The sequence below is a fragment of the Betta splendens genome, chromosome 22 (genome assembly GCF_900634795.4).
Source record: "Betta splendens chromosome 22, fBetSpl5.4, whole genome shotgun sequence".
Taxonomy (NCBI): Eukaryota; Metazoa; Chordata; class Actinopteri; order Anabantiformes; family Osphronemidae; genus Betta; species Betta splendens.
This window is the reverse complement of record NC_040900.2, coordinates 10,928,806-10,944,954: the sequence shown is the minus strand read 5'-3', so window position 1 is coordinate 10,944,954 and position 16,149 is coordinate 10,928,806. Positions and strand designations below refer to the sequence as shown.

Sequence of the window (16,149 nt, the reverse complement as noted above, 5' to 3'; positions counted from 1 at the left end):
TGATTGTGTGGTAGACGCACAACAACATACAAGATTGTTTCCCCCCAATATTTCCCCAGAACACGGGAGCAGGACGTGATCTGAGTGCATCAGCAGTCAGGTGGAGTCCAGTTAGTTGAAAACCCGCAGACAGAGATGCGTAGCGGTGATAAGTGAGATCGGTCATCCTTCGCCATATTCTTGTGTGCGTGCGTGCCTGCGTGCGTGCGTGCGTGCGCGGCGCGTACCAAGAGAACGGCCCGGGCCTCGGTGCTTGACCCCGGCGCTGAATGGATCCAGTGGCTCTGCTGCGAGGCGCCGAACAGTGTGCTGCCATCGCCGGGGTCCACTTGTCCTCCAGGGAGGAAGAGTCACTCCAAACCGGGGACAATGGAGAGGTCACCGATGGCAGGAGGGATATGACCATGATTTATATGGCGTTTACATGCGTATATGCTGCCATCGGATCCCAGCTGGACAGTTGAAGATGGATCCCACAGTGCTCATACTGTACATGATGTACATGATGATGTTGAGGTAGCCCAAGATCTGAACTAACTTTGTTTTTCTATTATTTATTTCTTTTATTTGTCGGTCATCTGCATGTTTTCTGGCCTCCAAGCACTCGCTGCTTCGTCGGTATTAAACACTGACAAATAATAATAACAATATTAAACAATACTGCAAAGTCAGAAAAACGAGGGAATATGTGAGCAGCCAACTGGTTCACAGTCACACAGAGTTGTTCTGAGCATCTCTCTCAAGAGCATCTCAGTAGAAGAAAACGAAGAGTGGGTAAAAATGAGGGTTTTGGATTCATGATGTGCGTTTCACCTTCACTCATTCATCATTTAAATGCAGGATGCCAAAAGAGTGGCTTTCTCTGGGTGCCCCATGTATTTTATTAATTTAATAATACTAATGGGCAACACTGGCAGGAATCACACTGAATAATTGAATTATTTTATTAAAACCCTGCATTTAGATAAAACAAGATACAAACAAAAAATGAACAAGGGGCTAAAGTCAAGTCTGGTGTTCACTGAGCATGACACATGAACACATGAACCAGCTGAACCTCATCCTGCTGAGACTCGTCCTGTCCACAACGGCCACGCGTGCAATGCGTTCATTTAAAACTGATTTAATGGTGACAATGACTGTTATTGCAGAGGCTCATTTTATTTACAGAGTACATTTGTAAATGACAAACTGTGACATTTCTGTACAGATGTGTTAAAAAATCGAATGGTTTAAATGAAGTACAGGACAAAAAAAAAAGGTTCAGAATGAATTAATTCACAGTCTGGACAAGAGAGGAAACTGTGTGTGATAAGACCTGGATCCATGAAGAGGAGCAACAGCTGATCTGAAGCCACTTGTTTCAGATGTGAGCCCCCCCCCCCCTTCCAAAAAATAAATAAATAAATATAAATGCACATGCTTTCATTTGGAACGACAGAATAGTTTCTCACATGCAGCTCCGCAGGGTTTTGTCCTCGACCAGACCAGCAACGTGTCACAAACAGTCTCAGGGGTCACGAGTTACCATCATATTCTCATCTGATGGCTATTGCTTCAGTCTCATCAGAGCATCCAGATTATGGGATGTATCACTGCTCTGTTTTATGGAAATACTGTAGGAGAAATATCATATAAGAGCTTATGCATTTATTTCACATCCAGTGGAACACATTGTAAAATAACCACAAGTGCACAAACACATGACGGGCAGAAGTCGCCACACATACATTACATCCTCTTTAAACAGGAAGTTAATTAGGCAACGCAGCGTTGCTCTTTGATCATCGTCTCATGCGCCGATTGAAGCAAGTCTGAAACAGATGACGGCCCCGTCGTTATCGGAGCTCAAAGCCCCAGGATCCATTTGCAGTGCTGGCATCTCAAGCACCTCATGTTCATCCTCTGAAGATGCTGAGACAATCCATTAAATGAAAGGCATAAACACTCAACTCTGGGAGCCCGAGTGCCGGCGCTGTACCCCATCCAGCCCATCTGACTGCAGCGGACTGTGGGTTTTACACAAGATAATTCAAGTCCTGAGGTGGAACATTGGGAAAGAGAAGACAAAGGCAAATAAGACCACATGGGGAAATGTGCATATCATAACACAGAAGCAGCACTTTTATTAGAGGAAATCTGGGAGGGAGGAAGACAAAGACTCCAAATATTAATTGTCATGCAAAAAATGTAACTTTCTTTCTTTCTTTTGTCTTCGTTAAAATGTGGGCTTTATGTTTGGACGCTTCACATTTGCCATATGTACATTCTCCAAGCTTCGGAGAGCAGCATGATACGAAAGAGACGCGATTCGACAACATTGGGTGACATTAACAGCCATTTTGCTTCATTCGGGTTTAGAGTCATTTATTTCGTGAACCTGAGGGAATTTACAAGTTGTACATGCCACAAATCCTGTTACTGTTATTCATGAATATAGCAAATGCGTTGACCCTGGTTTTATTGGTTTTGAGTTTGCTGAACGTGAGTGTATGAGAAACAGAATCCAAATATACTGAAGACACTGAAACCCAAAACCGAATCGCTTTCCACTTGTCATGTTTAAAGGTTCGCAGCCTCTCACTCTTCTTTTACAGAACATACATTTTCCAAATATTCCCTCCTTTGTGCGGCGCTGAATAGATTATGAGACAGGCCTGGAAGTGAAGTTATTTGAATAATAATGCATTTACTTACACACAAACAAACAGAGAGATTCAGAAGCCCGGGTTTCCCTTAAAGACAAATGGTTGACCATTAATATCAGCTCCCAACAATCTGCTTTTTTACACCGGCCTTTGTTCAGAAGAAATGGAGCGATCCCCGAATAAATGATCTGCTGAATATTGATCATTTTGCTCATAAACTTGTGAAGGAAGTTTCCTTGTTTCCTGATACATAACAATATTAAGATGATAATTTTATGGCTTTATTCTAATATAATAATAGAGTAGCTTTCATCATCATGCAGATGATGTGTTTGCTGAACATGGTGGTGTGATGGTGACCGAAGTGAACGGGCAAAGACCCGTCTTTTGTCTGAGCTCTCCGCCGGATCAGCCCGACAGTCTCCACATGCGTCTGCAGACTCTGCTCTTCTCCTAATCCCAACATTTACCTAAGTCAAGAACCTTGACGCACCCTCCTCCTGCACAAACATGCGGTCAGCAGCAGCAGCACCACTTTAAGCCCCGGTGCAGCCGCGGCTCAAGAACCGCAGCCTCCTGCAGCTTTGTCTGGTGCGAAGGTGATGATGCACTGACTGTGAGCGTTCAGGAAAAAAGAAACGTGATGGTGGAGTTTGGCTCCGTCCTCCCTCAGCTTTCCCTCACATTCAGATTCAGACTTTTTTCCTCTCAGCCACGTCTGCACGCAGGTGACCCACAACACTGCACACAGCATGAAAGGAAGGCGCTTAAAGCCATAACCTATGAGCAGACTCTTTGCAGATCATCCCAACACACGAGGACATTAATTATGAGCAGATACAGAGCTTTATTGGGGAGCAATTATTTTCCTCAAATTGAGCATATGAAATATGAAAAATACAGAAATTTCATCTATAAGATTATTTCTATAGCCTTGAAATCTTTTATTTCCTCCTGTGTTTTCCTTCTGTGTGTTCTTCAGGATCCTCAAGAAATAATACATCCACACGACGGAAGCTGGAGGTGCTGCAGGCGTGTTTTATTTGGCTCCACAGAAAAACCGCGGCTCCTCTGTCTCCTCCTGTTTTTAACAGGCTCGGGTCCTTCTCATGCAGAGGGGGCGGCCGATCGGAACAATGCACTGCAGATGCTCTGTCCCCCAGTGAGGACCCGGCGCACCCTAAATAGCGTCCCCCTGCCAGCTGCACACACACACACACACACACACACACACACACACACACACACACACACACACACACACACACACACACGCACACGCTGATGACCTCATCAGCCGTTAGGTCATTATTTGAGATGACATGTTTTCATGTCGGATTAGTGACTTTATTTGTCTGAAGGTATAAATGCGAGTGTGTATAGTTTGTATGTGTTGGCCTGGCGTTGACCGGTGACCTGTGCAGGTTGTAACCCGTACCTCTCACCCGGTGACAGCGGCTGGAACGGATGTTCTCATATCCATCATTGTCTGTTCATTAATATTAAGTGTGAGAATAGAGGTGGTGACGTTCGTTACGTGAATCTTTCCCCTCAACAGCTTTATTTACATTACTTTCCTCTCTGTGCTCAGCACCCCCTCCACCCCCTGCTGGTGCGGCTCAACGATGCCCCCTACAGGTGCGAAGCTAACCGACGCTGAAGCGAGCAGGTACAACGGCGGCGGACTTTGTGACGTCATTACGGCGCTTCGTCTAGTTCATTGTTTTGCTCCTCAGGCCCTTTGCAGCCCTGAAACTCATCAAAGTCATCATAACTGCACGTCTTGAGGATTTCTAGGCCAAGGATTTCAACCAACATATTAGTTTTAACTGTTTTTGTTTTGTCTATAATTATCTGTCATTGACCAATAACAAGGATCGGGACGCAGGATTTCAAACTTCTGAGCACATTCGACTCGCGGTCTTGTTTGATGTGAAGGATCTGACTGAGTTAAGACTTTCCTTAAGAAGCATCACTTCAACGCCATTGAAGTGAAGAGAATAAACCGGTCAATTCGCCATATCTGTCCACCGATCCTATTGCGCCACACCGTGGAAACGCGCAGTCTCTCCCGCCCTCTCTCCACCTAAATATAAAAACGGCGCTAATTGCCCGTGGGCTGTTTACGTCGAAACCTAGTTTGCTTTCAAGAGCGATACGATTACGCTCTCAAAATCCATAACAATGTCATAAACTGTAATCATGCACTTAAAAAGACAGTCAAGTTTGCCGCGACGCGTGTTCATTAGAGGGAAGAAAAAAACAGGTTAATTCCCGCAGTTTGTAACGTGATTTAGTCGCAGCGCTTTCCAGTGATGGAACCGGATGGAGTTGGACTGGTGGACGTTCGCAGGTAAACTCCGCGTGACGCCAACCGAAGACCTCTGCTTCCACCTTGTGGCCGCTCGGCGCAACTAATCCCTCTCCGCTCGCCTCTCCCTTCCTCCCGTCTCCCGCTCTCTCTCTCTCTCTTTAATATCGGCACTGTGGCGAATCTAATCTGGATCTCCTTTAAGGCAATAAAACCCAGATCGCTTCCTTTAAATGAAAAGCGCGCGCTTATTATAGCTTTGAAATCATCGTTCATTTGGACGCGATGTGCGTGATAGAGGAATGATTCATGTCGAGGTTCAAACGGGCAGGATGACGAAGATCCGTGGTGTCCCCAAGTGCATATTTCCTCAAGTATTGTATTCCAAGGTATATAATAGTGTTATCCACGCAGGTTGAACTATGCTGCACGCCGAGCTGCTTGTTTTAATGGCGCGCCGCTTTATCCCTTCAAGCAGCCAAATGTAATTTCCGATAAATCTGACCCTGTTGCTGAGCTGGTGGAGGCGCGAGCGTCATTTTCCAGCGCGTTAATAACAAGACGGGCTGCAAAACGGAAGCTGTTTGCCGTAAAAAGTTTACCACAAATGCATTTTTTACGCATTCAACCCTTTTTTTTTAAATTTTGCACACCAACGCTCAACTGTTCCGTAAATAAATAAACTATGTTTAAAATATGAACTACAACATAGGAACAAGCAGGCTTGGCGCGGCGATAACTATAAAATACGCGATGATAAGAGCATGTTTGGAAATAGATCTTTAAAGTAAAGAGTGAGATTTAGAATTAAAGGTCGTGCTCGTGCGATAATTCGCATATTTGTCGGCAGCAGTTCAGAAAACACCTGCCAGCATCCTAGCGTTTGTTCCCATGGAAAAACATCTGCATCCCGCAGCATCCCACTCAGATCACCGCATTCACAATAAAATTAGAACGCAAATAGCAGCCTGAACATTACGTCTTAGATTAATCAATGGTTCTATTTGCATATTTCTGTAATTGCTACGACGGCGAATGCGGAGAATTATAACAGCAGCAAATATCCTGCGAGTGCTTGGAGGAAATCCGGCGTTTAAATGACGCACAATGTGTTTAGATCTTTACACCTGACACGGATGTCCTTAAAACGAACTCCTCGCCGGCTCCTTCCCTGTTAAACATTCCCCCGTGTGTCTATAGGCCCACGCAATCGAGCGGGACGCAAACAAAACAAGGAGGAACACTGTCTGATATTAAAATAGTTTTTTTTGCGCTGTGACGAGCCACTTTTTGGGGACAGACAATAATCAGCCTTTCACTTTGGAGATAGAGGGAAGGGAGAAATGAGAGGGCTGTTGTTGGCACAGCTCTATCAAGAAAGAATGACTCCCTGTTATCTGTGAATGGGGCTTCTTTTGGACCAGAATAGATATAGCACGAATTTTTAATTCGTTTTCTTAGGGAGACAACAAGGCTTTATTTGAACGCTCGATACAATTTGGGGTCTGTAAGGGATCCTTTTCTCCCCGTCCCGGCCCAGCTGTCCATATGGGATGCAACGTGTGCAGCAAAGATCACAATGGCACCAAGTGACAGGCGGGACAAAAAGCCCACGGATGCATCTCCCCGACTCTGAACAGCACCGAGAAACTGTCGGCCTCTCTATCCGCACTGTCTGCGGCCCCACTGCTGCTACTTAACATGCACGCCTCTAACATCCTGCACAACCAGGCCTGGGCTTTTGTCTCCGCGCCGTGTCGTGTACTGCATTATGCAATGATGGAGTCACAAAACTGCCTCATCAGAGAGGGGGGGGGGGGGGGGGGGGAATGCGAGGGCAAAGAGCCTCTGCGTGTGCGTTTTTTTTTAAATGTTATTGCCCCGTGGCTGGTTCAGCTGAAGTTCCCTTTGAAACAAAACAGCCAGAGTTCACTAAAATCCAATCACAGGCAGCCACTCCCTTATCACAGTCATTTATCAGCTCTCTGTAATTCTCATAACGCGCACTGCGTCTCACGTCGCGTCGCTCCTCGCATTACTTTTCCATAATAACCGTGGTGAGCGATTATTAGCGCGCGGCGCTGCCTGCGCGCGGTGTCCCATTTCTTTACCTATTAAAAATAAATAAAAAACATAAGCGAGCTGCCGATTTATTTGACCTACAAGCTCAGCCAGTGGGGAAACACAAAACCTTTCTGTCAGCGACAAATTGAGACTGTGTCGCCCACAAAAGCAGTAGCCCCCTGAGACTCAATGCTGTAAATAATTAGCAAATCTGTCCAATTTAGCTGTTTGTTCAGTGATGATAGGGGCGACTCTGACATCTGCTGTGAGACTTTTTTTTCCCCGGGACAAACAAAATGCATAGATTTTTCTACTAGGTTATCATATTTACCCAAGATATTGACCGGAGTCGGATAATCCGCAGTGCGCGCTCTCGCTGGGGACCCGTTTCCTCTTGTTTTTTTTTTTTGGTTTCGCCTCAAACAGCACAATGTCGAATATAACAAAGTGTAGTTCAACACACGGCATCACGACTCGTATTTTAAACGATCGTATAAAAATAACTTTACTGGCTGGTTAAACCCCCCTGGACGTCGCGCGCGTTGGACGCGGTTAAACAAAGGAGACTGGTGACTCGTTGGTTATTCCTGCTCTATTTGCAGTTTAGCGCTTAACAAATAACAAAACATTTATTGCATTAAACGATTTTTTTCCGCCCTCTACGGTCTCCACTTTACAGCCAGGGCCAGGAGTGGTTGGGGATGCTGACAAAAAGGAGAGCTTTTGACTGAAAAGCTTCTTCTGTTGAGAACCCCTCTTATATTAAGTGAGTGGATTTTAGTCCCATTTCACAAGTGACTTTAGGCTCTTTATTAGTGAGGTGTTCGGACTCAGAAAAATATTCCCCGGATTAAATTTGCCTAAAAAGAAAGAACTGAAGTGCTCAGGAGATTTATTCCCATATTCAAGCCCCATTTCGTGCCACAATATAGAGATTGGCTCTTAGGTTTCCATTTTGATGTTTAGTGTCTTTTCAAAGATGATAAAAAAACTCATTTCAGAAACACATCATTTTATTTAAAAAAATTTATAAAAATTTAGGATTTATCGCCATCACCGCGCGGCTATACTGCTATTTACATATGGGATTTGACAGTGGAGTCGTTGTTTTAGCCAAACATCTCTGCCTTATTTTTTTCTATTGTAAATAGGCTGAACTTCAGCTTTTTTTACGGTCCCGAAAGTCGTCTAGGTTTAAACATTTGGCACAAAATAGTTACAGGAAATAAAACAAAAGAAAAATAGCTGAAAAGTTGCCAGTGTTTATTCATGGCCATAAATATTTTTTCGGTCCATAAAAGAAGCAAGAAATTAAAATTTCTATAATTATAAAGTGGTTCGCACGTGCTGATAATAACACGAAGGGACAAAAGAAACAAAAAGAGGAAAACATCTCTACAACCAACACACAACATACTTTACAAAAATTCACAAGAAGAGCATTGACATTCTTAATAAAATCTATAAGGGAGAGGTTTTGAAACCAGTTCTCTTAACGAAAACATGTAAACACGGCGCACACATGAGCCCCGAATAAAAATGGTAGTATATATATGAGTCAAGCTGCAAAAATGAAAAGTCTTTTGTTTTTTGTTTTATCTTTTTTTTTTCTTTGCTTTGTGGTGAAACTCCCTACCGCGCCTCCAAGCCAAGTCTCTACAACGTGTCTCACCAAGTCCACTGTTGCGTTTGCACCAAGTGATGTGCTGTGGGGAACTGTGGCGTGGCCGCGGCGCTGTACTGCGCGTTATACTGCATGTGTTGGAGTGACTGGGCGCTATAAGCCGAGAAGGGGATCCCGGCCTGAAAAGTGGCCGCCAAGTCCTGAGCTTTAAGAGTGTGACAAGGCTTTCCATCCCTGACTAAGACGGGCACGGCAACCCGCCTGGGAGAAGGAAGATGGGTCACTTCCATACCTTTCTCGGCCCGGGCTCTCTTCATCTTATACCGGTGGTTCTGGAACCAGATCTTCACCTGGGTCGGTGTGAGGCGGATCAGGCTGGCCAGGTGCTCCCTCTCCGGCGCCGACAGGTACCGCTGCTGCCTGAAGCGGCGCTCCAGCTCGTAGGTCTGCGCCTTGGAGAACAGCACGCGCCTTTTCCGCTTCTTGCCGGAGTCGCTGCCGCCGCTGCTGGAGGTTTCCTTGTCGTTGTCCGGCGATTCGTCGTCCGCGGACGGCTCTGGGGACTTGGCCGAGTCCTGCGAGCTGGCGGAGAGACCGTGCACTGCGGCAAGAAACGGGAGAAACACTGTCAAAATGTTATGTTGCGAAGTTCCCAGACACATTTATAACAAACACATTATTAAAACTATAAATAAAGTTTGGACGCACTGAACAGCGCGGTTTGAGGAATAATAATGATTGTCTAAACGAGACCGCACAGATGTTACACAACAACACAACACAAACGTGCGTGAAATACGATAACGCCGGGATATTTCCACACGTTTCAACAGTTTGGTGTTATTTCATAGCGGAAAGCACCAAAACCCACCCCTGAGCCCGGATCCCGACAAGCGGGGACAGGCAGCAAAGCAGAAAATGAGCATTGTCTGCGTCCAAATCCCCACAGAATGCAGCCTCGCATTTTACACGGCGGTGAATAACTCAGCAGCGCTTCTCGATTCTTTCTTTTTTCTTTTTCTTTTTCTTTTTTTTGTTTTTGCTTTCCACGGCGCCTGATCGATCAAATTCTCCCAGGGCAAAGTGCCGCGAGCCCGAAGCGCGCTGCCTGCGTTCTGTCGAGCCGCGACCGCCTCGAGACGAGCACGGTGCGTTAAAACGAACGGCGCGCGCCACTCAAGGGCACCGTTCTTGTGGAATAGGAGGCTGCACGCTGCGACTTACGGCTTAACGCGTCCGCACAGCCTTAAAACAGCACAGGAGTCATTATCAGCAAGATCAACGAGGATTCTCAGACTCTACTTACATGAATATTGAATACTGTCCGTAGTAGCGAGCCATCGCGTGTAAGGATTGTCACTACTGTCATAAAATGGGTTCTTTAAAGGCAGATTTTGAACGTTTTCTAGAGGACTTTGCACCAAAACTCCAGTGGTTTTTGTCGTGGACGCGGTCTCCGATCCCTCCGTGTCCTCCTCCGCTCCGGTGATAGATCCCTCTTCGTCATTCGTGTCAGGAAGGTCCAAAATGTCCTTTACAGAAAAGCCCGTCTTTGTGTTGGTCAACGACATATTCTGGTGGGGGGGGAAATATGCAGGGAAAAGTTGCCGCACCAGCTTTTCGTCGGACAATCCGGCTGTTTTGAAACACACACACAAACGAGAAAAAGCAGAGGCGATGGTTGAGGAGGAAAAACAGCAGGCTGAGTGAAGAGTCGCTCTACGCTGAAGTACAGTCAAAGCAGCTACTGTGGATCACCATTGCCTGAGCGAGAGGCAGCGGATTCGGTCTCTGTAGGTCCAGGAAGGATGCCAAAGTGGCTGAAGTGCTATATGTGGCTCATGGATACTGTGCTACTGCTGGGTGCTAGAGGGAAATAAGCCATTACCTTGTCCGATCAGTCCATATAAGGTTGGTCTCAACACATGAACCTGCAGTGAAAAAGCATTAAAAAACGCGAAAGGTTGGCCACGTGTGGGCGGGTCTTAGGAGTCAAGTGGATGAAGACAGTGTTTGCAGATGTGAAATTGTGGGTTTTGGGGAGATCCGAGCCTCTACCATTGGTGCTTCAGAGCATGATGAGTGGTATAACGTGTCAATTAATTACAAAGACGGGGAGGGCCTTTTCTACACCCTATTTACATACAAAGAAAAGCTTTATACCCACAATACTTAAAAAGCCCGTTTTAACAAATTGCTCCCACTGAAGCGTTTGCGTTTTACTTCGCTCATATATTCGTACTTCAAAACGACATTTTTGGTGCGTCAAGTTATTCAGCCTTATTTTCTTTTTATTTATTATTATTATTTTTTTTTACGATTGGAATCACGAGGTGGAGCGGCTATTGTTCAAACATTAGGGGATAATTTATGTAAACCTTTTGTGTCAATATTTTTGCCAGGGCTTAAGGACAAGAGGCTGCGTTGAAACTGAAGCAGGACTGTGTTTGTCTGAAAACGCTAAGCAAGTATTTAGAGCAGTGGGCCCATCCAAATGCGCCACTGATGATGAGGACTAAAACAACACGAAGAGCAATAATAATAGTAATAATAATATCAATAGGATTACTTCCTTTTTATTCCCGACATGAAGGCCTATGTTAGTTATGTGACTTTATTTATGCATTTTTCGCCAATTATAAAATTACAAATTTTGTTTTGTGCATTTTTTTTCCAATAAATCCCCTCCTCACTTTCATCACGTCAGCGCTTCCTAATATTTGTTTTCTGCTTGTGTGCAGCCCCTCTAAAGTGCTCCATCTTGTTTTTTTTTTTCCTCCTGTGGAAATCCGAGTATCATTGTTGCTTACTTTATTTTCCTCCTCTTCAAGACTTTCCCTTTTCGCTCTCCTCCCTCTGCCTCCTATCCAGTATGTGATGTGAGTGACAATGTTTCACGTTTTTAAGCAAGTCCTCTGCGCATCCTGGGTGGTCGGACCCGGGCAAACACAAATACAAACCGATTGCTAAGCTGCAGACAATGGGGGAAATGTAGACAAATGTCCGGCTCCTGTTGGAAGCTTTTGTCCGGCCGCAGTTTTTGCATTTATTTCAGGGGCGAAATAATAGATGATTGACGCCCAGTGCACAATGCTTTCTAACTGTTTGGAATAAATCTGAGGTTGTTCCTAGTTGTCATGGCATTCAACCGCTTTCAATGGACTATCTCTTCATTCAATTCCTGGATCCTTCCACAATATTAAGGAAAGTCCTTCATCTCGGCATACACACAAACAGACCCACACATGCACGAATACACACAGTTGTCTTTCTCGTTTTTGAACAAATGTCTCTGTCGGGTTATTTAAAAAAATAGAACCCTGCATACGTTTAAATCCACGTCAACGTTCGATTTTTATTTAAATGCTTGTTATTGTCGTCGTTGTTTCTGCCAACATCCACGTTGTTGACATTACAGCTAAAACTGACGTTTTGACAATTAGATTAAACACCACGCTTACGTGTGGACTAAATATTACACAAATCCAAGGTTGCACACGTTGTAGCTCCACGCAAACACGCCGCTGACACGCAGGCCTGAGGTAAATATTTCACCAGGCTGGTGGAATTAATCACAAGTCTCAGCATCCCACAAAAGCTCTATTGAGCCGGACGGGCTATATGGACAAGCTGGAGCTGCGCCTGAGTCTCTATAAGGGAGAGAGAGGTTACTGACCTGATCCACCAAGTAATGCAGCGCAGCTAAATCCCACATGTGAGGGGACATCCAGCCCTTAGCAGACGCTCAGGGAGCTTTACGCGACACGGAGGAATGGCCCGGGCTGCAGTCTCTCTGTGCGCATCTCATCAGGAGACTCACTTGGCCCACGCAGGACATTATTTCACCCAGGCTTATTTAGTGCCTCAAAAAGTGTATGGAGCCAAATCGGGGTATGTTAGCGCGCACAGGGTTCTCACCCGTTTTAGTCCTGCTTCGCTTTTGGCTGCGTGTGGCACGCTGACAAGGGGGGTGTCACAGTAGTCAGTGGCGACGGTGCGTGCGGGCGCGCTGGGCTGCAGACCGTGGCCAGTTGCTGGGGATGCACTATTTGATCAATTGAGCCGAGGCTTTCGGCACGAAGAGGTAAATGTGCACAGGCTAAGTGGACGTACTCCACCTGGAGAGCCTATCGCTCTGTGTTTACCTGTTTACTTTCACAGGTAGTTCAAACAGGCCGCTTGCCTTTTCACACTCACCGTGGCCAGCGTGCACGCAGCTTTTGACGGAGCGGGACGAGTTGACGGGACCAGCGGCGGAAAACGTTCACAGTCGAGCAAATGTGCCCAGGATGGGTCCGAGATGCATAATATAATTGCAAAATTAAATTCCCCGTGAGAAATGTATTATTATTATTATTATTATTATTATTATTATTATTATTATTATTATTATTATTATTATTATTATTATTATTATTTATTTATTTATTTATTTATTCTCTTCACTGTATCATTTAACTAAATTTGTTTAATTTTTTAAAATATTCAAACCTAACTGCTTGTCTCTTTTTCTAGTTAAATCATCCCCAGCCCCTCACTTAGATGTGTGTGTTTGCTGGGAAGTGTGTGTGTCTGTGTGTGCCTGTGTGTGTGTGTGTTGGGAGATAGTGAAAAGATGTGGTAAAGAATGGCCTCAGAGCTGCAGATGCATCAGGATTTAAAGGACAATACGGGGCGCAGAGCTGCTACTACCCGTCACCCGCTTATTCGAGTCCAGTTGACACTAAATCTTCAGATCTGACATCAGAATGATACACTGTAATATTATTTCTCGTTGGGCTGTTCAGTTGACTTTTGTGTGTCTAAACTGCGCAGAGCACCCAGAACAAACCTTTTTTATGTGATCATCGCAGCTATAATTATGCTATCACCAGTTCCGCCAGTGCTCCCATTTTAATATTATAAGCAATAGAGCTGACTGGCTCATTATTAAAGCTCGTTACATTTTTTTTTCTGATCCCAGCTTTGCAATCAAACGTACAGCAGAATGGATTCATCCAAAAACAATTAATTTTTCGGATGAACCCCAAAAAAACGGGCCCCGTCTGATTAATTATAATTCCCTCCTAAAAATTCATGCCCACGATTGTCCCCAAATAAGGGAAGAAAGAGCTTTTTATATTCTTGATTAAATAAATCTTTCGATTGAATGCACAAATAAGAATGCCGCAGGAGAATCCATAATAGTGTTGATCATTGCTGCCGTTTAATCGCTGAATTTCAGCGTGTTTGGACGCCTCAGGCGGGGAGTTGGGCTTTGATAAAGGTAACCCCGCCCGCCTCGGGGTACCCTTGATAAATGTACAGAGTGACAAGACCGATTTCCTACCTCCATGATTAAAAGCCTATATATAATATGCAGGTAAAGCCGGTCCGGTTTATTTATGGGGGCTAAGCTATGGCCCGGGGAGACTTGGCTGGAGGGTGGAAATCATTTTGGAGACCGTTTGGCTTTTGCAGAAATCGAGCCACCTTTCGCTCCCGGGCACGAAGTCTTTATTCTTCTCCTTCCCTCTAATGATTAAACATGTCACGGCGAGATTATAGCCGCGCGCCCGTGCCCCGAGGAGATGCCTTCATTTGTTAAACCACCAGTTTATTTGTAACGCCGAATTTCATGCCTTTCGCCTTAATCTTTTTTTATGTGTAACACGAAATGCTAAAAAGGGGTTTATTATTTTTTAATCACTTCCCATTTCTCCGTGGCACTGACACTGGCGAGGCAGGAGGGAGAAATGGCTCGAATCTCCGCGACGTCTTCAGATAAATCAAACACAATTATTTGTGGAACTAAATAAATAAATAAATAAGCGTGAAACACTGGCGGCGGCCATTAAAGATCAGTTAGAGGAATAAATAAACCGGATCAAATCAGTGAACCTGATCTGGTCCGCTCGCGGGTGGCACGAGCGCGTGCAACTTGTCCTCCTTGTTAGGCTGCCTGAGTGTGAGAGCTGGAGGAGCGTTAACAGCTGTTGACATCTGTAGAGCTCTAGCGGTCTCTGCCGGCAGTTCTAAGAAACAACAGGGGGTGACGAGTGCGCGCGCCCAATTAGATAAGTTATAGCTGTCAATAAAGCGAGTGTAATAAAGTGAGACGCGTGTTGTAATATCAGGATTGTGCAGTATTTGGACATTTAAGCGGAAGGCTGAACACAAAATTGGTTTATAACTGCGGTATAACTGTTGTTTATAACGTTCATCTCATATTTAACACATAGAACTTTGCTTGTTGCTATTTCCTATAACAATTCGTACATAAAGGCCCACGAGTGTTTAATGACAGCCAGGCAGTGCAGGCTAAAAGTACGCAGGCCCAACGTCTGAATAACCACGCGCTTTAAAGGCGCTAAGATTAGACCAGCCTTCATCCAAAGACTGTAAAACGCACATGCGCATAAAACAGCAGATAACGCAAACAATCAGCGCCTCTTAAAAAAAAAAAAAGAAAATATTGTGTGCAAAGTGAGCGGAGCATCCAGAGCGCTTACCTGGACTGGAAGGGGCCTGGACGTGTTGCCAGCGTTAAGACAGCGCGCGGAGTTAATGAAATATCTCCAAACGGGAGTCAGGAGCGCGTGCAGCGATAAGCCTGATGCGCTTTATATACCCAGAAAGCAAGTGCTTCTCCTCTCATATTGTCCAAGAGCGTTTGCATAGCTGGCCAAGTGGCTCTGCTCTTGCTGACTCGCTAACATTGCGCAGTGTTTGTTTTCCCTCGCCGTGACGTGTGACAAAATATTGGCCATATGTTCGCGGGCAATAAATTGGCCTTGAGCGCAAACAGCGCGCTTTTAGCCCCCGCTGCCGCTTTTCTGTCTTTGGGATGGTTTTGAGGGGGGACGCGAAACTGTCCGGCGTGCGATGGCGAACGATAGCGTTGGAACAATCGGTTTAGAACATAACTGCGGGTCTGTGGAAGAGCTGGCGCTTGATCTCCCCCCGCAACCCGCTATTCGCCGCACAGGGCGCACTAATAAATCGCTCGGTAACCAAGGAGCAGCGCTGGCCAAAGAGCAGATGTGGCATGTTATTCACGCCACACTTGCGTTTACATTAGATACCCTGATACAATGATTGATAACCAAGGTCACGGCAATTCCCGGTGGATCGGGACCAGGGCATCTCCCACGAGGCGGGCGACTAACACGTAACGTTTGCTACGTGGATCCACGCGTGTCAACACCAGAAACACCCGCATATGAGTTAACTGAGGCCGCAGAGTATGAGAGGAAAGTCTGAATATTAGCGTTCAAGCAGAAGCAGAGGCAGAAAAAAAAAAAAATAATAATAATATATTACAAATTAATTATATCATTAATTGACATTGACATTTGCTTCAATTAATAAAATAATGAATTAAAAAAGCTGTGTTGAAATGAGAATTGTTCTCTTTCCAGTTCATCCTCCTTTTGCCCAATTTGCTTGAAGCATGATCACAATCATAGATGCAGCTATGCTGCTCACTTTATTATGATATGATAAGACACCATATCATATTC

General features: G+C 45.1%; 1 protein-coding gene across 7 annotated transcripts; it reads right to left on the bottom strand.

The window, feature by feature from the left end:
- Positions 1 to 1,140: 1,140 nt before the first annotated feature.
- Positions 1,141 to 15,376, bottom strand: nkx2.2a (NK2 homeobox 2a). Of its 7 annotated transcripts, none has more exons than XM_029138895.3 (3): positions 9,954 to 10,518; positions 8,940 to 9,272; positions 1,141 to 3,850 (listed from the first exon to the last, which is right to left on the bottom strand). In XM_029138895.3, exons 1-3 carry the CDS (start codon positions 10,216 to 10,218, stop codon positions 3,756 to 3,758), a joined length of 693 nt encoding a protein of 230 aa, XP_028994728.1. In that variant the 5' UTR covers positions 10,219 to 10,518; the 3' UTR covers positions 1,141 to 3,755. The 7 variants fall into 7 exon arrangements, with proteins under 7 accessions (XP_028994728.1, XP_028994727.1, XP_028994724.1 ...); XM_029138894.3 differs by having other exon boundaries at positions 1,141 to 2,039; XM_029138891.3 differs by lacking the exon at positions 1,141 to 3,850 and adding an exon at positions 15,139 to 15,376 and having other exon boundaries at positions 8,266 to 9,272; positions 9,954 to 10,283.
- Positions 15,377 to 16,149: the final 773 nt, after the last annotated feature.